General features: G+C 42.0%; 1 protein-coding gene across 2 annotated transcripts in view; it reads right to left on the reverse strand.

The window, feature by feature from the left end:
- Positions 1–1,474: 1,474 nt before the first annotated feature.
- The window catches only part of DISP2 (dispatched RND transporter family member 2), a 38,105-nt gene continuing 15,012 nt past the window's right edge, over positions 1,475–24,567 (reverse strand). The window contains exons 2-8 of one of the 2 annotated variants that reach the window (XM_084630646.1): positions 22,560–23,012; positions 19,381–19,410; positions 15,779–15,902; positions 13,490–13,605; positions 12,489–12,583; positions 11,232–11,329; positions 1,475–7,378 (exon numbers count right to left, since the gene is read on the reverse strand). In XM_084630646.1, the coding sequence (XP_084486772.1) occupies positions 3,953–7,378; positions 11,232–11,329; positions 12,489–12,583; positions 13,490–13,605; positions 15,779–15,902; positions 19,381–19,410; positions 22,560–23,012 (4,342 nt within the window). In that variant the 3' untranslated portion in view covers positions 1,475–3,952. Of the gene's footprint in view, positions 7,379–11,231; positions 11,330–12,488; positions 12,608–13,489; positions 13,606–15,778; positions 15,903–19,380; positions 19,411–22,559; positions 23,013–24,567 lie in introns of both variants that reach the window. The other variant, XM_084630645.1, reaches the window with a different exon arrangement.

Genomic DNA, 24,567 nt, shown 5'->3' on the forward strand with positions numbered 1-24,567 from the left:
AGGAAGCGAGCTGTAGCTCAGGAAAGCTCATGCTCAGATACATTGGTCAGTCTCTAAGGTGCCCCAAGTCCTCCTGTTCTTTTTGCGGATACAGACTAACCCGGCTGCTCCTCTGAACCCTGCTTAGTATCCGTGCACCACCAGCTCAAGGGTCCCTGCAGGGAGGTAGGAGCAGAGCTGCTGCGAACTTAGGGTTTCCATTTCACAGGAAAATGAGCGTTTTGAAATTTGGTTTCATTCCAAATAGGAAGAAAACCTACTATTTTTGCAGTTTCCTTCACAATGGATATTCTCAAAACGTTCCTTGTGGAAAACGTTAGTTTCACAACATTTTGAATTTCAGCTGTAATGTTTTCAATTGTGTATTATTTTGCATTATGTATACATTATTTCATTCTGTGTTAAGAGGTGTGCACAGTAACTCCTGCATAACTTGAATGTCAACCTTTCCTTACAACACTAGCAGGACCTGAAGAAGAGCTCTGTGTATCTCAAAAGCTTGACTTTTTCACCACAGAAGTTGGTCCAATAAAACTGGTTCTCAATCGGGGTAGCTGTACTGGTGGGGGTACACAGAGGTCTTCCAGGGCACTCAGTAATTCATCTAGCTCTTTGCCTAGTTTTACAACAGGCTACATAAAAATCACTAGCAAAGTCCGTACAAACTAAAATTCCATACAATTATTTATACTGCTCTATAATGTACACTGAAATATAAGTACAATATTTGTATTCCAATTGATTTATTTTATAATTATATGATAAAAATGAGAAAATAAGCAATTTTTCAGTAATAGTGCGCTGTGAAACTTTTGTCTTTTTATGTCTGATTTTGTAAGCAAGTAGTTTTTAAGTTTGGTGAAACTTTGGATACATAAGACAACTCACACTCCTGAAAGGGGTACAATAGTCTGGAAAGGTTGAGAACCCTGCAATAAAAGATATTACCTCACCTGTCTTATCACTCTAACATAAGCAGGAAACACTTTGATCAGTACTAAACAGCGGCCCTTAATGATTTCACAAGAGAATATTTCAATTAATGTATTATGCCATGTCAGCTGTAGTGCATAATATGTATATGCACTACTATATGGTATATACATTAATACATTGTGAACTACTACTGCTGACATGTTAGGAAATAACATACAAATAATATACAAATGAAAAAATAAAATTTGAAACAAAATTTAGAAATGTTTCCAAAATGAAATTTTTCATACTGAAATTTCTTATGGGAAATTTCATAAAAAATTATACAATTTTTTGGGAAAAAAAAGCTTTGTCAAAAACAGCTTTTCCCAGCAAAAATCTTCTGATGAAAATTTTCTGATAAGCTTTAGTCACAGGGACTGATGTGGGGGAAAGACCCTTAAAGGGAAGTAGTGCCGCAAGTGTTTACCATATGTGACAACAGTGGCCATCTGTTTTTTAACTATTTATTTTAAAATTATTTCAACAGATACAGTGATATACAGAGTCCCCAAATACTGTGCAATAATGGTACACTAATCATAGGTATGAATATAAAGGCATGAATTTGACCAATTAAGACTGAAGCACATTTTATGGACTCTAAAACTTCTAAAATCCTAAATTATATGGTTTGTAATGGAAACTCTTAACACACACAAAATTGCATTGTGGCTGTTGGTTGCCCCTAAAAAAGTGTGCTTAGAGGTCACAGAACAGACATATAACTGTATTTTTGAAAACTCCCTACTTAAAAATGAGAACTTGATCAGATTTTTCAGACACATTTCATATTTTCTCTCTCTCTCTCTCTCTCTCTCTTTTAACAAGCCAATCTTTTTTCCCAAACATCCTTTAGCTTATTTGCCTTTTAAGAGAGCTACAAGCCCTTTGGAACTCAGAGCTTGTCCTCAATATTTGAAGAAGGGTAGATAGATAGTTTTAGGTTTTGCTGCTATTTATTTTTCTGAATATATAATACAAGGCATATCCATATGTCTAAATATTTATCTTGTTTGTGTCTTCCTTCTTTTACCCAAATCTGATAGATAAGCTTTTCTATTCAAGGATATCACATACTCTGGCATACCATTAGAATGAGCTATGTTTTTAAAGGTAAGCAAGTATGTAAGTCTTTGCAGGACACGTGCCTGAGATAGAACACAGAGATACTGATTTTTCCACCACTGAGCCAAGACCAGTCTTGCTGCTACTAGTTTTATCAGGCTTTTGTTACAATTATAAGAGATATCTCTCACAGGGAGGTCTCACAGAACTGTTGCTGGGTCATTTGAAATATTATATTTAGTTATTAACTTTATTGCTATGTAATTTTGCACTAGTAGATACTGCTAAAGGATACGTTTTTGCATAATCAGCTCTCCCCTTACACCCCAATTGTGCAAGCTGATCTGTGCAGGTGTAACTCCTCGAGTTTAGATCAGCTTGCAGAACTAGGCCTTAGTTTTATATTTCAATCAGAGGATTCTCCCCTCTCCTCCTCCCCCACCCCCGCACACACTTATCCCACTTGCACAATGATATGGGCACACACAATAAAGAGATATTTATAAAATCCGTCATTGACTTTCTGGAATACTTATATTTGCTGACATCATTTTCAGATGTGGGCTACAAATCATTGCAATGAATATGAGGTCCCAATTTATAGAAGAACGAAGTCACCGTGTATTCTCAAGTCACTCTTTGTATTTATTACTGTAGAGTTGAAATGCAAGTTGTAGGTGCCATCCGTATGGGATCCAGGCAACCATAAGATAAAATCAAGTTGGAAAATTGAACCATATTAAATACAAACCAGAAGGTCCAGTATTCCTACTTGAATTTCTTGCTTTTTTGAATTTCTTAGCTCTTGCTAACCTGCACCAACCAACCTTGGTGAGTTTTCCAGATAGCTAATATGAACGAATAGATAGCTACAGTGTGCATGTTGATGGATGGAAGCTCAGAGGTGCAAATTTTCTCTTGCTGATGCCATAGGAAAACACATTGGGCATGTACAACATAAAGAAAATGAATCACAATATTCATAGCAAAGGCACAAGGTATGACGGTGTTCAGGAGAGTTTGTCATAAATATTTATTTTTATGCTGACTTTTAGAAAGCTTTTTCTTATTGTAACAAATAAAGACGTGGTTCTTTTTTGTCTTTTCTGGTAAAGAAAAAATTAAAATTCAAGATTCAGCAGATATGCCAACTTTAAAAATATTTTTACATTTTTGCCTGGGATAGAAACTAGCTGTGAACATGAAACACAAGCTGCCCAAGTCACAGAGGACAAGGAGATGGCTTTCTGTCTAGGAAAACCCCACGCTGAAGCAGTGTCAGAAGGAGTTCCCTCCAGTGAAACCAGCTGAAATCCTGATCAGAAAGATATTTGGGGCTGGACTATATAGTTTTCTCATTGAAGAGTAACAGATCACACCAGTTGAAAAACACTCACTGGGCAGATTTAAACAAATATCTGAATACAATTCCTTTGGGGAAATTTGTAAACCTGGACTGCTAATAAAAACAGAGATCTGCTTCAACAGGAAACAGTTCTCTTTCCAGCCATTAGCCAGATTCCAATGATTAGCAATTATAAATATTTTTCTACATGGGATTTATTTCTTTAAATATCTAGAGAGAGTCACCTCTCTAATCATTATCCCCTTCTTTCTTGTACTTGGCAGGAAAACAAAATCTAATCACTATAGGGAATGTCAAAAAGTACAAATGTGAATATGGCATGGGCTGCTGGATGGTCAACATTTTTTTACTGCATTAAAATTCATCTCTAATCCTCATTTTTTTTTTATATCAGATTTGCTGACTCAGTGAAAATGTAGGCATCTCTGCAGCTGAAATACCTAGCTCAAAGAGGGAAGGGAAGAAAGATTTTATATTTACAGTGTAAATAGGAGGTTTATTTCCTGTTTTCTTCTGTAATTGAGTTTTACTTTCTTGGAGATTTCAGCTGCTGTAACCAGAATTTTGTGCACTGGATCGTTTGATCCAAACATCAGGCATGTCTGGTTGGCTGTTTGGTAAAACAACTGGACCGTCACTCCCTAATCCCAATCGGTTTTTCCAAGAAGAGCTGTTTTGCTGGGATGCTGGTAGAGATACATCAAAGACGGTCTCTCTCAGGTCCAACCTCAGGGTGTCTCTCTTCCCATTCAGGTGACCTCTCTCTGCTGCACAGCAGGAATCAGACACATCTAAGACATTGGGACAAGAACTGGCTGACTCAGCAAGTTTTATGCTCTGCTCAAAATCACTGAGAGAGATCTCACTTGAGGCGTTGAGCACATTGAAAGAACTGCTATGAGAACAAAGGCCTCTGTGAAATTTGTAAATTTCAGCTTCAGGGATATTAGTATTTTCTGAGGTATAATCTGACTGTTGTTGAGCAGTGTCTCTAGAACACTGAGATTTATTTAACTGTCCTTCATCTTTCATGCTGGCTGAATAAAGATAATCCAGCATGTATCCATCCCAGGCTTTTGGACCATATTTTTGACATCTACAATCCCTGCAGAGTCTCTCTCCATGAATTTCTGCTTCTGCTCCCGAGCTGCTATGTTTGTAAGGAGAAGATGTTTGCAAGGCAGGGCACTGACAAAGATCTACACGGTGGTCCATTAGAGTCTCCTGCAGATTCTGTCTGTCTGTTTCAAGAGAAGGATGGATTCCTATTCTGGGACACCTGCTGTCTTGGAGCTGTATGTCTTCAGACAGGACAGAAGGACGATTAGACAGTTTGCTTGTGGAAGTGCTGTTGTCAAAACTGTCACTAAGTTTTCTGGCCAAGGGCTGGAGCTCATACTGTTCATTTGCAGTGTTAGACTCTTGCACCTTCCGTAATCTGTTCTGCTTCTCTTCTCCCCCACAGTTAAAGCTTCCATTTGGCCTGGAGTCATCAGAATAGTCCTTCAAGGCATAGGTGCAAGGCCAAAGGATCTGACCACAGTTCTTCTCTGGGCCAAAGAAGCAGCATAGAGACTGAAAAAAGAAGCTGGCAAATCCACAGCTGATACACTTGATCATCATTATGAATATCCCGAGCTTCCGGTATGCCAGCACTGTGGCAGGCAGCATGATGATACCTGCAGAAAACAGAGCAGATGCCACCATAGCAGTGGCACAGCTCATCTGCTTCAGAGAGAAGGCCACTCGGCTCAGGCGATCAGAATGTGGGCACAAGTGGTAGGAAATACAGTAGTTCACTGTAAAGTCAGTGGAGAGGCCTACTGCTGCTGAAATGAAGAGAGACTCCACTGCATTGAGCTGCCATTCCAACAGCACCAAAAGTCCAACAGTTACCAGGACAGTGCCTGTGATAGCTGTAACAGAGAATATGCTGAGAATAACATTCCAGGTGGTGAGCAGCAGCACCACAAAAGAGATGGTTATGGATAGTCCTATGACCACCATTGTCTCTGTGCTAAGACTGTGCTGGAGATTATATAGCTCTAGTTTACTGGTGTACCATCCATTCTGAAGCCCCATGGGGGCAGTTTTCATTTCCTCTGTTATCCAGTGGCCAATTTCATTGTAGAATTGTTTGGCTTTGCTGTAGTTGAAGCTGTAGTGATAAATAGTTTGAAACTGTAGCACCAAGGCAATTAGGTTTCCCTCTCCATCAAATCTAAGACCCAAATCATAGGTTTCAGCCCCATCTCTGCCTTGTTCCATGATCATCATTTTGATGCAGTGCAGGAAGACTTCGCTTCCATAGGGGAAGGGGAAGTGGTTACAGCAGAGATTGAAGCTGTGATCTTGCTGGGAGCACTGGCGACTGTCCATCCACGTGTGAAACTCCTCCATGAAACAAACTGTAGATTTCTGCTCCAGATCAGAATAGTAGAAAGTTTGATTCTTCACTTTTTGGCAGAACTCCAAGAGCCAGTTTTGAGCTTCAGGATTTTGGATTGTAAATGTGGTATCTTTCACCAGCGTGCCATTGCTCTTAGGATTGAAATGATCCCCGTTGTCCACAGGCAGTATGCCCCAGACTATAGTGATGGGCATGTGTTGTCCTTCTCCATGCTCCAGCCTCTCAAACATGAACTGGTGACAGTATTCTGCATCATATCTCTCAAAGGGATGGCTTAACCTAAACATCTGGACAGATGGCATCTCTAAACTGGGGAGTTTTAGTTTAGGATTAAAACAGGAAATGTAGGCACCCCCTATTGCCAAGGCTGTAAACCAGCAGATCCAAATGTAACGAAACTTTATAACACCACATGGAAGAATCTTCTCAAATAACAGCTTGGAGGTTTCACACAAGGTATTCTGGAGACCCCTGAGTATATGATGGAGAGAGAAAATAACTCTTTTATGCCCACTATAGTTCCAATAGTCTTCTGGTTTATAAATGCAGTTTGTTGCTATGTAGCGTTCATACAACACAACAGAAGATGGAAGCCAAGTTACCATGAATACTAAATTCACCAACACACAGGTGCCCATATAGATGGCAAAACAGCAGATGGCAATTATATTGCTCATATAGCTAGCATAGAAAGCAGCACCTGTTGTAAAGGAAGACGCCAGCATGAGATACCCAAAGTGGTGCATGGTTTGGCTCATCCACTGCAGGAGGCCTGCAGAAGGATTCTGGCTCTTGCTGAGGCTCCAGAGATCAAAAAACACAAAGGTGTGATTTGCGCAAATGCTACTGAGAATGACAACTGCTGTCAGGTTTACAAAAGGGAAGTAGGTGAATCTGAAGGCCACCTTATACAAGAAGAAGGAGATCATCAAAGAACTGACAACAATCATAAGGACCATAAAAGTAATAAAGATTGAGCGTAAATAAAAAGTCATACTTAGAAAAATGGCTAATATTGCCAGGACTGGATACATGGTATCCAGTAGAAGATAGTGCTGGAATAGTTTCTCTTTAAGACCCAGGTCCATTCCAGTGATTGATGTGTAATTATCAAACAGGTCCCATGACTCCAGGTTGTCCAGGTAGATTTCCATCATAGATGCTCCTTTCTTTGTAGGCAAAAACAGCAGGCTGTATTTCAGTGATGGCACTTGATATTCCATTGTCTGAAGACTGAGAAAGTCTCTGTCAACCAAGAAGTGAAGAAGCTGGTAAATACCACTGAACCGGGTACATTTTTCTGGTACTTTGGCACACTGAGAGTGTTTCTCTCTTCCAGTCCTGGGACCTATGCAAGAAGGAATAAGGATGCCTTTGTGGTAATCTGGGGCACAGGAACGGAGGAGTGCCAGGGTGTGGGAGACATCTGCTTGAGTTATCTCCAAACAAGAAGATCTGTTGTGAAGGACAGCAATATAGTTACCCAGAGACCAGCTTGGGCAGCATTCATTGCCTTCAGTACGTTGACAGAGATTCCCAAAATGAGCATGTGAGCGGATCTGAAAAACAGCCAATAGGAGAACATCAGATTAGACTCTCCCACTTTTTACTCTACTGCCTTTATACAGCAGAGTGTTTAAATTCTCACTAGAATTATCCTGTCCTCCTCATGTTTATAAACCCTGGCTCCCCAACCTTTTGTTGACAAAATACAATATATTGTAGCCATTGAAACAAGATGTTTGGGCAGCACTTTTTCCAAAACTAAATTAATAGCCTCTGTTATATATTTCTTGCACTGATTTAGGAATTGGGATCCTTCCTCAATCCATTGTCCTACTATTAGTGACAGCAGCTTTCCTCGTTTTACATTCATTCTCTGGATTAGGACCACTAAGATGAGAATTTTTAAGCCTTTATCCTTTTTCTTTTAAGCTTCTTTTTTCTGCACCGCAGTGACGTTCTGTGAAGGACATAAGCAGAAGGCATGGTGCTGTAAGGATAAGGCCTTTTCCTGCAGCCATATTGTAAGGCCTAAAGTCTTTGTCTGCAGCTGTATTAGGAGAGCAGCAGCCATTAGCTAAGAAGCAGGAAATCACATCCTAACATTCCATCTACATTACATTAAAACAAAGTAATATCAGGCTATTAAGAAGACGATCCTGTCCTAATAGCACCCAACATCACTAGATAAAAAACCAGATCTTACGATGGTTAAAGAAAACTTAATTTGACAGCGTTCTGTCTGGCAAGAAATCACTTATCCATAGTTGTGGTTGAGAAATCCCCATTTCTTTATTGTTTTGTTTTTATGGTCCCCCTTTCTCTATTGTATGTATGTATGATCTCTGTCTGGTTCTTTGATTGTTTCTGTCTGTTACATAACTGATTTACACCTTGCAAAATTAATTAATGTGGTGGGATATGATTGGTTAGAGAATTTTGTTACAATATGTTAGGATAGGTTAATAAAATGATTGGTTAAGGTATAGCTAAGCAAGACTGAAGTTTCACTATATAAACTGGTTTTTCACAGACCAGAAGAGGTTTTTTTTTTTTTAAAGCTAAGAGCAGCTAGAGGGTTTTTTGTCTATTTGCATGGAGACAGAGGTGTTAGTTTTTTTTTTAAAGGATTTTTCTGTAGGCTGAGAATAGCTATCAGAGAACATAGGTATCATGTTACCACACAGCAAAATTTTACAAGCCAGATTTTTTGGTTTTGTTTTGTGGTTTTCTTTCTAACTCTCGGGTGTAAAGTTAGTTAAAAACAGAGAGGCTAGGATGACAGAAACCAAGGCACAACACAAACTGGAGTTACCCAGACTGGAGGCAGTGAAAGAGGCAGAAAAAGCCCAAGAGGCTGCCCACCAGAGAGCTATGGAGGCAGAAAAAGCCAAAGAGGCTGCCCACAGGAGAGCTATGGAGGCAAGGAAAAAAGAACTGGAGGAGAAGGAAAGAGAGAGGAAGCATGCCCTGGAGATGGAGAAGGCAAAGGCTCAGGAGAATATACCGGATAACCCTAACAATCCTTACCCAACAATCCCCAAATGGGAGCGACTATGTCCACAATATGATGAATCCAGTGATATTGCTGAATATTTTCTCACCTTTGAGAGACTGTGCACACTCCATAAAATTCCTGAAGCTCACAAGATGACCCCATTGGTCACAAAATTGACTGGAAGGGCTCTGGACATATTCAATAAGATACCTATTGATGAGGCTTCTAACTATAAAAAATTCAAGGATTTGGTTTTAAAGCAATTTCAAGTTACACCTGAAACTTACAGAGTAAAATTTAGAGCCCTTATGAGAGGACCTGGACTAAGTAATGTGGCTTATATAAACCAGATGAAGGCTCTGTTAGATAAATGGGTCAAAGGAAGGGGTGTTACTAGCTTTGTAGGAATGTGTGATTTGATGACTCAGGAGCAATTCCTGAATATGTCCAAGGAGGATATAAAACAGTGATTATGGGATAAGAAAATGGACTCAGCAGAAAGTCTTGCTTCTTATGCTGATCAATACAAGCAGTCACAGACTGCCAGAGAGGTGGGGCAAACCAGAACAAAATGGGGAGAGAAACAACCCTGGTCGCAGTTGGAGCGGATACCAGAAGGGACAACCTCAGACCCCACCCTACTACCAGGGGCAGCCCAAGGCCCCAACTACACCCCAAGGAACACTCCAGACACCTTATCATCCCACCACACTGTTCTCCAGCAACCACCTCGGCCCAGTGACCTGTCAGCTGGACGATGTTTTAAATGTAACGAGCCAGGGCATGTAAAGACCAACTGCCCCAAGAACCCCAACAGATTACAGTTCATTGCACCAGAATCACACCAGAGGTCCTCAGGCCCAGATACCTCCCAGATACCTTCAGAGTCGAGGGAAACTGTGAGTGTGGGCAGGAAGAAGGTCACCGCGTGGAGGGACACCGGAGCACAAGTGTCGGCTATCTGTGCTTCCTTAGTGGACCCCAACTTAATCAACCCAAAGGCCCAAATGACGATTCAACCCTTCAAGTCCAACTCTTTCGATTTGCCTACAGCCAAGTTACCTGTCCAGTACAAGGGCTGGTCAGGAATGTGGACTTTTGCAGTCTATGATGATTACCCCATTCCCATGCTGCTGCAGGAAGACTTGGCCAACCAGGTAAAGCTGGCCAAGAGGGTTGGAATGGTCACCCTCAGCCAGACTAAGCAAGCTTCCACACCTATCCCTGTTCCTGAGCCTTCCACCAGGGCCCTGTCTGTGTTACCAGAAACCCAGATGGAGGTGGTGGAACTGGATCCCCTGCCAACAACTGCAATGGCAGTAGTGGATCCAGCCCCACAGACCCAGCCCAAGCCAGTCCCCGAACCGAAACTGGCAAAGCAACCAGCACCAGAACCATTGCCAGCACTGAGTCCAGCGCTTGCAACCCTGTCTACAGCTCCAACACCAGAGGGCACCACCGAGCCTGCACTGGCAGCAGCAGCAGATGACTCTACACAAGAGGCTCAGCCAGAGCCTGAAATACCCCAAAGTGCACCAGCGGAGAGTGGTTCACCATCAACGGAAACAGCCCCATCACCTGCATCGCTTCCAGAGGGACCAGGCCTAGGTCCACAATCCAATGAGGAACTGATGTCTCCAGCATCAAGGGAACAGTTCCAGACCAAACAGGAAGCAGATGAAAGCTTCCAGAAAGCTTGGACAGCGGCACAGAGCAACCCACCGCCTCTCACCTCTTCTAATCGATCCACAGAATTAAAGGTTTGTCAGTTTACAGCCAAGAGACCACGGAGCCATTCTTACCAGTCTTGGATTAAAATATTATTGGCAATTTAGAAGATTAAGTCTAGTCACATCCAGTGCAGTCCTCTCTGGATAGAAGGCCATATTGCTTATCTATCACCATCTTATCTGGCACCTCTAATTTAGAGAGGATGTTGTGCTGTTGGAAGTGCCAACGTCCAATGAATCTGATCACTTATATTTATTAAAGATCCCATGGTGCTTTTCACAAAACTATCATAATCTAATCTAATCTTTCTGTTTATGTGGTCCTCCTCACTGTAGTGTGTGGGGTGTTAGGCTCAGTATATGGGCAAATTTCTCTTTTGGTAATTACATTAACCACCCTAAATCCTATAGTTTCAGTTCAATATACTATCATCAGTTTCTTGCCCAAGATGTGTGTGTACTACAAAACAGCTATGGCTCTTCAGCCCAGAGGCAGCTGCACTTCAGTGGTAGGTAAAGTTATTCTTTTATTTATAAACCTGTAAAATCCATTGGCATTCTCCAGGATGAAAGATACTATATCTCTCATATGATTTTTTTCTTGCTAGCTTTTAGTTAATGATTAAACCAGTACATTGAAATGAGATTGCATACGTATACATTCCCCATGGTAATACTAACCTTGTCCTGTTCAATTTGACACATGGACTGAATCGCTTGCAAGTTCCACAAACTCCCAGCAGTTGTGGACATAAACACCAGCTGAGAATAACTCTTTCCTAAAAATCAGAAATGTAGTGAGGTAACCGAGGAGGAATCAGCCATACTGTTTGAAATAGTTAGTCTACTTAAAAAACATAATGCCGTGTGTAAGTCCACCACTGATAATTCTATCAGTTGAAATGGAGCAACAGAGCTTATGGATCTTGATGAACGATAGGGCTATAAAGTGTGCAAATTGCCTCATGGGACCCCTGCCTCATCACGCTTTCCATATATATCAGGGTCAGGAAAGGAGGGACATATGGGGTTCTCTCATTATAATTTTCACCTGTGAAGTTCATTTCTCTACAGCGAAACTATTGTGGATCTGATTCAGGCCATTTCTGTACCCACTGTTACCTCCTGACAAAAATCTCTATAGTTGGTTGTGGGGGAGGGAGGGAGAGGCTGAGGCCCTGAGAAACTGTAAGTTCTGTACTCCAGTACTTAAGAGGATGACTTAAAGCAGGGGATTGGGAATCAGAATATCTAGGTGCTATTCCCATAAGTCCACTCACTTATGTTATTTCAGGCAAGTCACTTAACCTCTCTGTGCTCAATTTCCCCACGCATCTGTAAAATGGAATACTGTGGAAGAGAGAAACCCCCACCCCCCTCTTATTATTTACTTTTTTCCACTGGAAAAGTATGAAAAAAAATTTATTTGAGGCAAAGTGTTATTTTCATTTTTTTACTTTTTACATACTGTTCCAGTTGGGAAAAAAGAAGGAGAGAAAGTAAGAAACTGAGAGATAAAATGGGTACTTTCTCATTATTCCAAAATGAACATTTTTGGAAATTTTCAATTTTGGAAGAAAATTTTTAATTTTTAATTTTTTTTAAGAACACACCCTTCATCAATGATTTTTTGGGGGGCTAAGGGAAGAAGTCATTTTTCAAGAATAAAATTAAAACCTGTACAAAATTTCAGTTAGCTCTGCTCACCGATAACTGGGGAGGCTTAATAAATTAATGTTTGCAAAATGCTGCAAGATCACTAGACGAAAGACACATTAGAGTGCACAGAATTGTATTATGCCTGACTGCTTTATTGGGCATTTTCTGAACACTTCCACATGTACTGGATGTTACATCTCTTTGTGCTATTGCAGTTTCCCACTGTCCCCTCTTTCTTGGTCGTTACATTTTGAAGGTGTATGTTAAGACTTCACTCACCTGGGGGCCCACAAAAGAAACTGTCTTTTCCATAGTCTTGTTCTACCATCCGTCTTGTTCTTGCTTCTTGTTCGCCATGGATATACCTCTGCCCTCTGTTAATACCAAGGTCACCATAGCTATCAAGAGATCACAATTATCCTTCTATGGAACAGCTGGATTCAACATGTTTCTACAAGTCATGTGGTTGACTAGCCATGGGTTGTCACACCATGAAAATGTGCTTTGATGAGACATAATGCAATTGGAGCGGCCACTGGCCTAAAATGAAACATGGTTTGGGTCCAGGGGTTCAGTATTGGACTGTTGTACAGGTTTGACTGCATCAGTTTGCAGTCATGAGTTAGATCCCACATCACTCCTGTTGGGAGTCACTGAGTTATTGCTGCAGATGCTTAAAGCTGTTGGGTTAAATTTTCAAAAGTGCCTTGGTGACTTAAGTGACTGCACTGCAATGAATGACCCGTTGCATGGCCATGGGTGGCCTGGGTCAGCTGACTCAGTCTCACAGGTCTTGGGCTGTGGGGCTATTCAATTGTAGTGTAGACATTCAGGCTCAGGCTGAAGCCCAGGCTCTGAGACCCCATGAGAGGGAGGGTCCCAGAGTCCAGGCTCCAGCCTCAGCCTGAATGTCTACATTGCAAATTTTTAGATCTACAGCCCAAGCACTACACGGCTGAGTCAGCTGACCTAGGCACTTGAGACTCGTTGCTGCAGCTTTTTTATTGCAGTGTAGACATACCCCTAGGAGCCTAATCCTATTTTGAAAAGTGATTTTAGGAGCCTAAGTCTCATTGACAGCCAATGGATTTACGCTCTTAAGTACATAAATAAATTTTGAAAATGGGGATTTAGGCTCCTAATTCACTTTGGGATGTTTGAAAATGTTACTTATTGATTTTACAACTCAGTTGCAACCAAACTAAGATGTCACATCATTAGTAAAGCAGTCTCATTGTGGCATTGCAAGCACTGAAACCCAAAGAACTAAATTCAGATACCTGTTCTTTTCAGCGTAGGGAGAAAGCAAAAGGGTCTTCTGATAGCCCGTATGGGTTTGTACATTCTTCCAGACAATGAGTTTTCTGCCAATGTCAGTATCTCGAGGCGCAAATCCCTATAGCCAAGCAAAAGGGTTTTATTAACTTGTCAGACTTGTGCTTTGGCTTAACCTTCCTTAGCCCACCTCCTCCACACCTTATGTCAGACACAGCACGTGTCTGATTATTAAAATCTAATCACATTTTTGAGGCACACACAAATTGAATTTCTCTTAGAAAGGGGGGCATAGTCCACATGTGAACCTACAGAAATATAATTTATCCTTTCCTTTTTGGCCAGTAGTGAGATAGTTCATCCTGAACAGGCCAAGCAGGATTTCTCTCTTCCTCTCTAGATTAGGGATGTCAACCAAAATCAACAGCTGCAGAAGTAGGATTTATTTTCTTCCCTCTCGACACAGTCTTTAGTCCACACTGGAACCTTGACCAGAATGATTTTCTTCTCTTTCTCAATCTCTCCTGGAAAGGTGTCCTTCATCTCATCCTAGAGCCTGTCTGAGTAGGATGGTATTTTTCCATGTTTTTCAAGAACATTTTTTCTTAGATAGAGGAAAAGGGTAAACACTCAGGAGGGAGAGGAACTATTTAGGACAGGGGTCTCAAACACGCGGCCCGTGGGGCTATTTCCTACGACCTGCCAAGCAGCCCGCGCGCCCCCACCCCCGGCCTACCTCCAGGCCAGGGGTGGGCAAACTACAGCCCACAGGCTGTATCCGGCCACCGGGATTGCCCCCCGTGGCCCCGAGGCCACTCCCTGAAGCAGCCGGCACAACATCCCTGTGGCCCGGGGGGGAGGGGCAGAGGGCTCCGTGCATTGCCCTGGCTTCCAGGCACCGCCCCCCGCAGCTCCCATTGGCTGGTAACGGGGAACCGCGGTCAATGGGAGCTTCGGGGGAGTTACCTGGAGAGCGGCAAAAGCAGCGCATGGAGCCCTGTGCCCTCCCCCACACCCCTCCCTCCCCCGGGCCGCAGGGACATGGTTCCGGCTGCTTCCCAGAGTGGAGCGGGAGCGGGGCCGGGACAGGCAGGGAGCATGCCCTGGCCCAAGTGCGCCCCACTGCCACCCCGAAGCCACTCTAGGTAAGTGGCACTAGGCTGGAGCCCGAACTCCTCCTGTACCCTGCCCCCCAACTCCCTGCCCTAAGCCCCCTGCCGCACCCCTCCTGCACCCCAACCCCCTGCCCTGAGCCCCCTGCCTGCACCCCAACCCCCTGCTGCACCCTAACTCCCTGCCCTGAGCCCCCTGCTGCATCCCACACCCCTCCTGCACCCGAACCCCCTGCCCTGAGCCCCCTGCATGCACCCCAATCCTCTGCCACACCGCACACTCCCTCCTGCACCCCGCACCCCAACTCTCTGCCTTGAACTCCCTGCCACACCCTGCACCTCAACTCCCTGCCCTAAGCCCCTGCCACACTCCGTACCCCTCCTGCACCCCCTGGGGGCAGGGAGGGGGCAGAGTTCGGGTGGGGACTTCGGGGAAGGGGTTGGAATGGAGGCAGGGAAGGGGTGGGAAGAGGCGGGGCAGGGGTGGGGCCTCATGGAAGGGGTGGAGTGGGGGCAGTGAGGGGGGGTGTCAGTGATGCGGCCCTCGGGCCAATGCACTAGTCCTCTTCTGGCCCTCGTGGTCATCTGAGTTTGAGACCCCTGATTTAGGAAATAGTAAAGGGGTACTACTAGGAGCAATATGTTGAAAACGAGCAAAGGAACATTAAGACTAAATAACAAGAAAAATGTTTTCATGAACAGTGAAATAGTCTCCAAAAGGAAGTAATTTCACTAAAATCCTTTAAAACTATGACAGGCCAATGCACAGGCAAATTCAGTGCAGAGAACACTCCTGTACTGAATGAGAGGGATGGACTAGTTTACCTAACAGGTTTCTTTTCATTTTCAATTTCTGTGATTCTCTTAGCAAAAGAAGAGCAGGGAATGCAGATTCCCTTTTATCCTAATGTGCTTTCTGATATTTCTGAGAATAAGGGGGTAGCAGATTGTCATCTGGTGGTAGATATTATAAACTATTGAGCATTCTGGGGGAATGCGAGAGTGATAGTGTCTTTAATGTCCTCATGTATTTACAGGTCTGTTCTCTTCTCCATCCATTTCCAGAGGAGTAGGGAATGTGGTAATTTTACACTGCAGGAAGAAAACATAATTGATTCTTCCACTGATTTTCCTTGCATTCATGGATGACATGCCTGCCTCATATCATCTGCAGGGACTTACCATCAAGGGTTCTGAAAAATCTGGCAGATTTCCAACTAGCAGGCCAGCTAAAGTACAAACCAGAACGGTCACCAAACAGAGCACAAGGACAGCTACTGGCCACTCAGCAATCACCTGGGAATAACTGGAATGAACAGGAGAAAACAAATGCTGCTGATAACCTGATTTCTAATATTAACATGAAACATGCTGTGGTACCAGCACAATGTTAGTAGAAGAATATTTACTAGAATGAGGGCTTCCTAGTTTGGGCATTTATTTGTTAAAAAGCTCAGGGGGTAGGAGTTCTACTGAACACATTCTGTCTGCAATTGGATGCTTGCATGCAGTTCTCATTAACTTGGGTAATTACATTCTGCATCCCTACACTTCCCTGCCTTTTCAATTGGAAACAGTAAAAACTAGGCACTTGCCTCCCTGGGCAAAATGTGGCTTTTAATATTTAACTGCAAAAATCCATTTGGGAAGGTTGTTTTTCCCCCCTTATTATTTTGTTCTCCTCCCCCCACACATTGCACAATCCAAACTATCCACTGCCAGACAGTCTAGTCAGTGTGTAACTGACAAGAAGCAGCATGAAGTTTGGGATCTCAACAGAATACACAGGTAAGTAGATAATCAGCTTGTGAATCTGCTGCCACAAGATATTGTCATGGCTAAGAGCTTACTAGGATTTAAAAGAAAATTATAAATGTATGCAGATAATAAGATAATTCAAAGTTATATTAGATAGAATTATTTTTATAAGGGATATAAACCCTCATGCTTCAAAACATACCGCAAACTCTTAGGCCAGGTCTACATGAGAAACTTTTGCTGGCACAGTAATGTTGGTTAAGGGTGTGTGTTTGTGTGTGTGTGTGTGAGAGAGAGAGACCTGGCATAAACTGACAAAGAATAAGTTATGCCAGCAAAAGCACTCTTTTGCCAGTATAAACTGTAGCTGCACCAGGAGGTTTTGCTGGTATAGCTATATTGGCAAGCACAGTTGCCAACTTTCATGCGGTAAATAAGCACCCCGACTTTCACAATAAGCCAAAAATCAAGCTAATCCCATTTCAAAACAAGCCAATCCCTAAGAACCCCAACATTTTATGTGACTAGATTCCCCCGGCGTGCAGTCTGGGACTGTGGTGGGCCTGCTGTGCACCTCTAATTCTCTCCCCCTTGCCTCTACTTGCCAGGAGCCAATAAAAAAAAAAAGAAGCAACAAACTGCAACAAGCTACAAGCTAAACAAGCAACAAGCTACAAGCCAAAAACTAGCCAACAAGCAACTCACAAGCCAATTAAGCCAAAATGGTTTATTATTTTAACTTGAAGCCCAATTTCTGCGTTTTTTTCATGGGTTTGGCATGTCTGTTGGCAAGTTTTTTCTAATGTAGACCTCATCTAATTGCCTGGGGTTTCTTGTACCTTTCTCAGAAGCATTTGGCACTAGCTACTGTTGGAGATAGGATATTGGACCACAAGGGCTATTGATCTGATCTGGTATATTTCTAAATATTTATGTCTTTGTACGGTCTAAGGACTATTTGTTAGCAAACAGCTCCTGGTGTATTTTAGATTCATGGATGAATTTACTGTTTACAAGCCTCAGAAGCTGTGCCGCTGCACTTCAATCCTGAACCGTAATACTCTAGCTAGCCCAGTCCCATGCGTCTCGTGAGCCAGAGACTGTTAATTGTGTCAAGTAATGTAGCTTCGTCATAACCAGGGACAAGAATGAGCCCATGAAATGTGTTTTCACTTGTGACTGAATCTGGAATTGAACCTATGACCTGTTTTTTTTAAATGTAGACATAGTTATTAAGCTTGCATGCGCAAATCAGGTATTTGTGCATGCAAAAGATCAGAAAATGGCCACTTGCACATTAAATTAACTATTTATGTGTGGGGCTGTGGTAATTTGATGCCTAACTTTTTAAACGTCAAGCCCTCAACCTCCAGAGGTGAAAGATTCTTACACAAATCCACTGGAGAACCTACCTGATAAACACAGTTTGTAAACCAAAAACTGGAAGCACTAAGAGGTAGAGAACCACCTGTTAAAACAGTTTGTATCTTGCTGATGTTAGCTTAAATGGATGTTGTTAATTAGTTTTAGGCCTCAAAATTACATTTTTAAATGGAGTGTTGTGAAAGGAATTACAAAAATGTTTTCATGATTTTTTTATTTATGCATTTCAACAAAACCAATTTTTAAAATTGTTACATTCCACTGCTGTGCTGGTAACCCAAATGCAACAGCCCTGTAGCAGCCAGAAAGGGTGCTCCTGCATTTGTTTTCATTCTCTAAGTTAAGTGTTCTCCAAGCATGATATTAAGAGGAAGAATAGAAAGTGAAAAATACCGTAAATTAGCTATAAGTTGTACACATATTGAATCTATTTCCCCATGTTAAGTATCCTCACACCTTCTTGTCAACTGTCTAAATGGACCATCTTGATTATCACTACAAACGTTTTTTTTCTCCTGCTGATAATAGCTCATCTTAATTAATTAGCCTCTTACTCCACCTTTTCATGTTCTCTGTATGTATGTGTATATCTATCTATCTATCTATATGTTCCATTCTAGGCATCCGATGAAGTGGGCTGTAACCCACGAAAGCTTATGCTCAAATAAATTTGTTAGTCTCTAAGGTGCCACAAGTACTCCTTTTCTCATTCCTTTGGATTTAAATATGAGAAACATAGAGCAGGAGATTAGGGCAACAAGTAATTATTTTATTTATCTTTTTTCATATAACATTTCTTTCCAGAAGTGTGTCTAGATTGTCCATAATCACCTTTCCATCATACACGATTCCGAGTTGCACTTTATACTCCCCGACCTCTTTTAAACATTTTAGTCATCTAAATTTAATTGTAGAGCTTCTGGTGCATTAATACATGAAGAACTAGGAAGCATTACACATAACCTTGATAAACACATCTCCATCACTAGATACTGTGGGAAAATGCAAAACTCTGAGACTATTACTGCTGTTACCCTCACATCGAGCAATCTTGTGTCTGAAGATCTTCCAGTTTGCTTTAATTCTGAGATGCAGAACCCAGGAGAATCCACTGCAGTCATTTAATATCTACAATACTTGTGTTGTGCTTTTCATCCCTGGATCTCAAAGCATTTCACCAACGTAGGTAAACATTATTATACCTATTTTCCAAATAAGGAAACTGAGGCACAAAGAGGTGTAATGAGTTGGTTAAGGTGGCATGGAAAGTCAGTGACAGAGTGGGGAATAGAATCCAGATTTCCTGACTCCCAAGCCAGTGGACCTGGCTGCTCCTCTAGGCTTGGTTTAGACCAATCAAGAAAAACAAATAAAGCTGTTGGCTGGGCCAGAGAAAGCGCACGCTTGGAGAAAAGCTATCTAGACAATGAAGCTCTTCATGAATGCAGGTTAAATTTATTACACAAACAGAAACAGATTTTTCAGACAGATGGGAAGCCTTTAATGAGGAGCTCTGCTCTTGCCTCTGAAGCTGCGCCTGTCTGGAATGTCATCAGGAATAATACACTGTGTTTCCTAATAGCAGGGTAGGAGAGCAATGATAATAGGATAGCAGGAAAGGAAGCATTTGATATTTAACATACCTTTTTGGCATCCTGAAAGCTTTGTCATGTCTGCAGAAAGAAAGAGATTGGTTGGTTTATTATTTTAACTTGAAGCAGTGTGCTGTGCTGTTAATAAGCAAGTTAACCCTTTCAGGAACTGTAAAACAAGAAAGCTGTACAGTGCAGTTCCAGCTGATGAAAGCTATCTGACACTAGTCTAAATACATCATGAGGTGGCAGTCTAATGAATAGGACAATCTCTTCTCCCACTGGTCTTTTAAAGAAACACAACAGAAAGAGACGTAGGTTTGAATCCCACTCCTGATCTTTTGCCTTATGGGAAAATCCTACAGAAATTTAATTAGATCATAAACAATTTAGTTCTATGGAAATTACTCTATACACTTAACCTATAGATTTTAATAGAAAATTATATATTTTCTACAGATTTTTTAACCTTTCCATAGCAAGGGTATAATTCTCCATTAAATTCTGTAGGATGGTTCAAAATAGAGTATAATTTTCTATTAAACCCAATAGGGCTTTTCCATCAGGGTAAACATTTGTGCATTGGGCTCTATTTTCTGCAGTCAATGCTGATAATGGGTTGAGCGATATGGAACTGCTCATGACAATTTGCCACAAAACAAATGCCCTCATAGATGAACATTTGTTATTCCTAGCTGCACTGTTCTAAGGAGTTCAGCAAACAAGTCTTCTCTGAGGGATTCAAAGGTCACTTTTGTTAACAAACCTTTGAGCCTGAGCTTTCCACTTGCACAATTAACAAAAGCTCCATTTCAGATCTGAAGAACCTTTTTTCCTCTCATCCCCTTTAACTGTATAGTCTTACCACCTCCTCATTCAGGGAAGGTTCAGGATTGCCCAACATAAAAATTCTCTATCTCAGTGGTTCTCAAACTGGGTCAGGACTCCAAAGTGGGTTGCGACCCTGTTTTAATGGCTGGTGTTGGACCTGCTGGGACCTGGGGCTGAAGCCGAAGCTTGAGCATCACCGCCCAGGGCTGGGTGGCAGGGCTCAGGCTTTGGGTTTGGCCCTGGGTGGCAGGGCTCAGGTTACAGACCCCCCACCCGGGGCTGAAGACTTGGGCTGCACCTTTGGCTCCCTGGGGCAACAAGGCTTTGGTTTTGCCCCCTCTTTCCTCCTCCCCCCCTCCCCCTGGGGTGATGGGGCTTGGGCAGGCTCAGGCTTCAGTCCCCTCTCCTGGGGTCATTTAGTAATTTTTGTTGTCAGAAAGGGGTCACACTGCAGTGAAGTTTGAGAACCCTGCGTATCTCATGTAAAAGTGCATGCTGCTTAAGAGACTTTCAGTTGTATGGTGGCAGCTTTTTGTGAGTGACATGGATGGGAGAATTGCAAAACAGAACAGTTCTGGTATTTGTAAAGCAAATGACGAGGGCCCAAACATTGTACTCTCCAAGGTACTCAATGGCACATGTTCATTTGTTATAAATCACTCACAGTTTTTTCATGCAGCATTAGCTCTCTCTGGATTTTGGAGTGTTGTTTACATTCTTTTTTAAACTGAGATTACAGTCAGAAGATGCACTGTGGATCTATATAGTAATTCTCTTTCAATAAATCTATAGCAAATTTGCTCAGATTACAAATCATAACAGTATTGTGGTGATGATGATTATGACTTTTCTAACTGCCAGCACTGCAAACTCTGCAAACGCTTTGCAAAACCAGCTGAGTCTGTAGCTTAAATCACCTATTATAAAGAATTTAACTGATAATTTTGTTGAAGGTATATGAGCTAAAATAGGATCCTAGTCACTCCCTGATAGCTGTGGCTGTGAGGCTCTACAGTGCAAACAGAGGAAAACACAGGTTTTTTTCTGTTGCTAGATATAGCTCAAGAAAATAAAGGGATAGAATGTGCTTAACCTTGTACCAGAGTGCAGGGATAGATTCAACACTATCTAATCTACCTCTGTTAGGATCTTCTAAGGTGCCTGTCAGTGTGATATTAAAGGGCTTGGGAACTTTAGTGCCAATAGTGGTCCTAAAAATAAGGAGAGGGGTGTAGTAGATGCCATTCCTCGCTGTACTCTTACAGCTCTTCCAGACACATGCATGCCTGCTAGTGTGCGGCTTTTCCTTAGCCTCCACTTACAACCAACCCAGGCAGTGGCTTTAAGTCCCAGTTTAGTTCTCAGAGAGCTACTATGTTGAGTGAGAAGATCATTTTTACAGTCATTTTTTCTGACCATCACCATACTTTAAGATAGAACACCCCGGTTCAAGTGGAATGTTCCTTCCACAGAAAGGAGACCCTGGCAGCTATTTGGGATTCTCCAGCATTTTGATAGCCTCACAGGATGAAATGCACTCTTCGGCTCATTGAAATACTTAAGAACCAAAGGGTTTTGGGGTACTTCTTACAATATACCAGAAGAAAATATGAGAACTGCAAAACATGGGCCTGATCATGGCTAGATTAGATGTCTTGACCCCAGTTTGAGGCATTATCTAATGAGTCCTATTAGGATCAAAGCGTGGGGTGCACAGTGGGAAGGAACTAGGAACTGCTTGTATGCTCGACACAAGTGCACTGCTCACTCCATGTGCCTTGGGGGTGCCTATTGCCCCAAAGCAGAAGAGGAGCTGGCAGAGCCTTGCTCCCCATCTCCATCCTCACCACCTCTCCAGCACAGCACTTTCCCTTCCCAGCACACCCCAAAGCTCTAAGAGAGATTGAGAGCAGAGCAGTGTGAATAATGGATATTTTATTTAACGGGCAATCTTGAAAAATTAGGAAACCAATTGTTTCAGGTTGATGAGAAAATTATACGTTTTTGAAATTTTCAGCAAATCAAAAGTAAGAAAAAAATTGTTTGGGGTCTAACTGAATGTTTCATTTGACCTGAAATGAAATCTTTGGTTAGATTTCAATCAATTTTTAACATTTTTAATTCTTTAAAAATAGAATTAAAGGAAATTTCAAAATGAAAAGTCAGTTCAAATAAAAAAATTGAAATGCTTTGTTTAGAAAATGTCAAACAAAGCATTTTTGATTTTTCAGAATTTTTAGGGGATTTTTCCTCAGTTGAAACAATTCAGTGAGATTGACATAAATTTGTGAAATATTTTGGTCACCAAATTTGCTATTTTTGCCAAAAAGTTTTAGTAGAAAAATTTTGCCCAGCTGCAATTGTGAATAACCCTGTGACCTGTACAGACTTTGGCTTACCTGACTGTTACAATGTGGCGCTGCACTGGTCGTGACTGCTGCTGGTCATGTGACCACTGTTTCCATTGACTTTCAGAGGTCTCGTGGTGGGAAGCTGGTAAAGAATTCCCACTGGAATGGTGGGAGCACAAAGTGGCCCTCTCTCCATGCCCTGGCAGTGGGGGCAAGGCATAGCTGTCTCTAGGTTCATGCTGGTTGCAATGGTAATATAGGTGATGTTGATGTGAGTCCTGGGAGCTGGATGGCACCTGACCATTGGACTGAACAGACATTGGTCCAAGCATGCGGCTGGAGGAAGGCAGACGACCTCTCACCAAGCTGGGAGATGCAGTGATAGGGCACCGATGGACTGGACAGACTCTTTCCCAGGGAGCTCCACCATGGCTTGGTTCAGTCTTCCTGATCTCTGGCACATTAAGACAGGTTTGGCAAGGTTCTGGGTTTACTTTCTCTCTGTGAGAAAACATGGAACAATTTTATCATGTACTAGAGTGGTGGAAAGGCCCTGTATGGGATCACATCTCCCAGTCTAAAGGTTTTGATAGATTAATATATTTTAAAGTCAGAGGGGACCATTATGATCATCAAGGCCAAATCCCACATAACATAGCCCATAGAACTGCACCCAGTAAGTCCTGCATCAAGCCCATATTTTGTGGTTGAGCTAGTGAGTCTACTTTTTTTTAAGAAAGATATATGAGCTGGATTTAAAGACTTCAGGTGATGGAGACTCCACCGCATCCCTAGGTAATTTGTTCCAATGGTTAATGTAGTGTATGGGAACTGGGTAGTAGACTTTTAAATAGTTAGTGAGCCTTATAGGAGTGCTTACTGTGTTTTGTGTTTTAGAAACCTGGCAGAGTAGCATTGTGAGTATGTAGCTACGTTTTCCATGTTGTGCCATGGTTATGTGGAACCCACAGTTCCTTTGTGGTTTCTTCATGCTCTTATTGTTGTGTAAAGGGCAAAAGACACAATAATTAATTATCATAATCCAGGAATACAGTGAAACAAAGAGTAACCAAGAGGCCTAATGAAACAGAAACTAAAGGAAACTAACCTACCACCACTGGGACTACGAGTGAACTATTCATTTAAAAAGGGGAAAAGGAGTTAAAATGTCTGGAAGTTTGGGGAAAACAAACTTTTTGATAGCTCAGTAAAGAACTGGCCACCTACATCAAGAGACTGGAACCACATATAATCACTACTGGCATAACTGATGAGAGATGGGCTAGTATTTGGAATAGCACCTGCACTTGCTACTTGGCAGCAAGCCATGGACAAGGAATTAGAGGGTATTCCTGGCACTCAGTGTTATTTGGACAATATACATTTTATGGGAGCTAGTTATGAAGAGCACCTGGAAAACCTCCAGAAGGCACATGTGAGGCTGTCATAGTCTGGGCTTAGAGCAAACAAGGAAAATGTGAATTTTTCAAAGACTCAGTTATGTACTGTAGCCATACCATTGACAAAGATGGATTGCGTAAATTACAAGAGACAGCTGAAGCTATCCCTAAAGTATCCCAACCAAAAAACGTGTCACAATTACTTTCTTTTGGGGGGATGGTCAGTTATTGCTATAGATTCTTGCTTAACACAGCAACAGTGTTATCTCTCCCAAATGAACTGTTACACAATGGAAATAAATGGTGTTGGTCCATACAGTGCACCAAAGCTTTTGATAAGGGCAAGAGTCTTACAGCATCTGAAAAGATCCTTGCACACTATAGTGGATCTTTGCCTCTAAAGTTTGCCTGTTTTCATACTGAAAGGCCCATTGCCTTTGTTTCTAGATCTCTTACCTCAACAGAATGTATCTCAAATTGATAGAGAAGCTCTGAGGTTAGCCTGGGGAAAAAGTTTAATCAATATCACTATAGGAAACAATTTACTTTAGTTATGGATAATCAACTTCTAGTCTCAATTTTTAACCCAAAGAGTATTAGTAATGGCTTCCGCAGCACAATTACAGAGGTGGGCAATATTCTCGGGCACTCACTGT

Source organism: Lepidochelys olivacea (assembly GCF_965140295.1).
Source record: "Lepidochelys olivacea isolate rLepOli2 genome assembly, chromosome: 6".
Lineage (NCBI taxonomy): Eukaryota > Metazoa > Chordata > Testudines > Cheloniidae > Lepidochelys > Lepidochelys olivacea.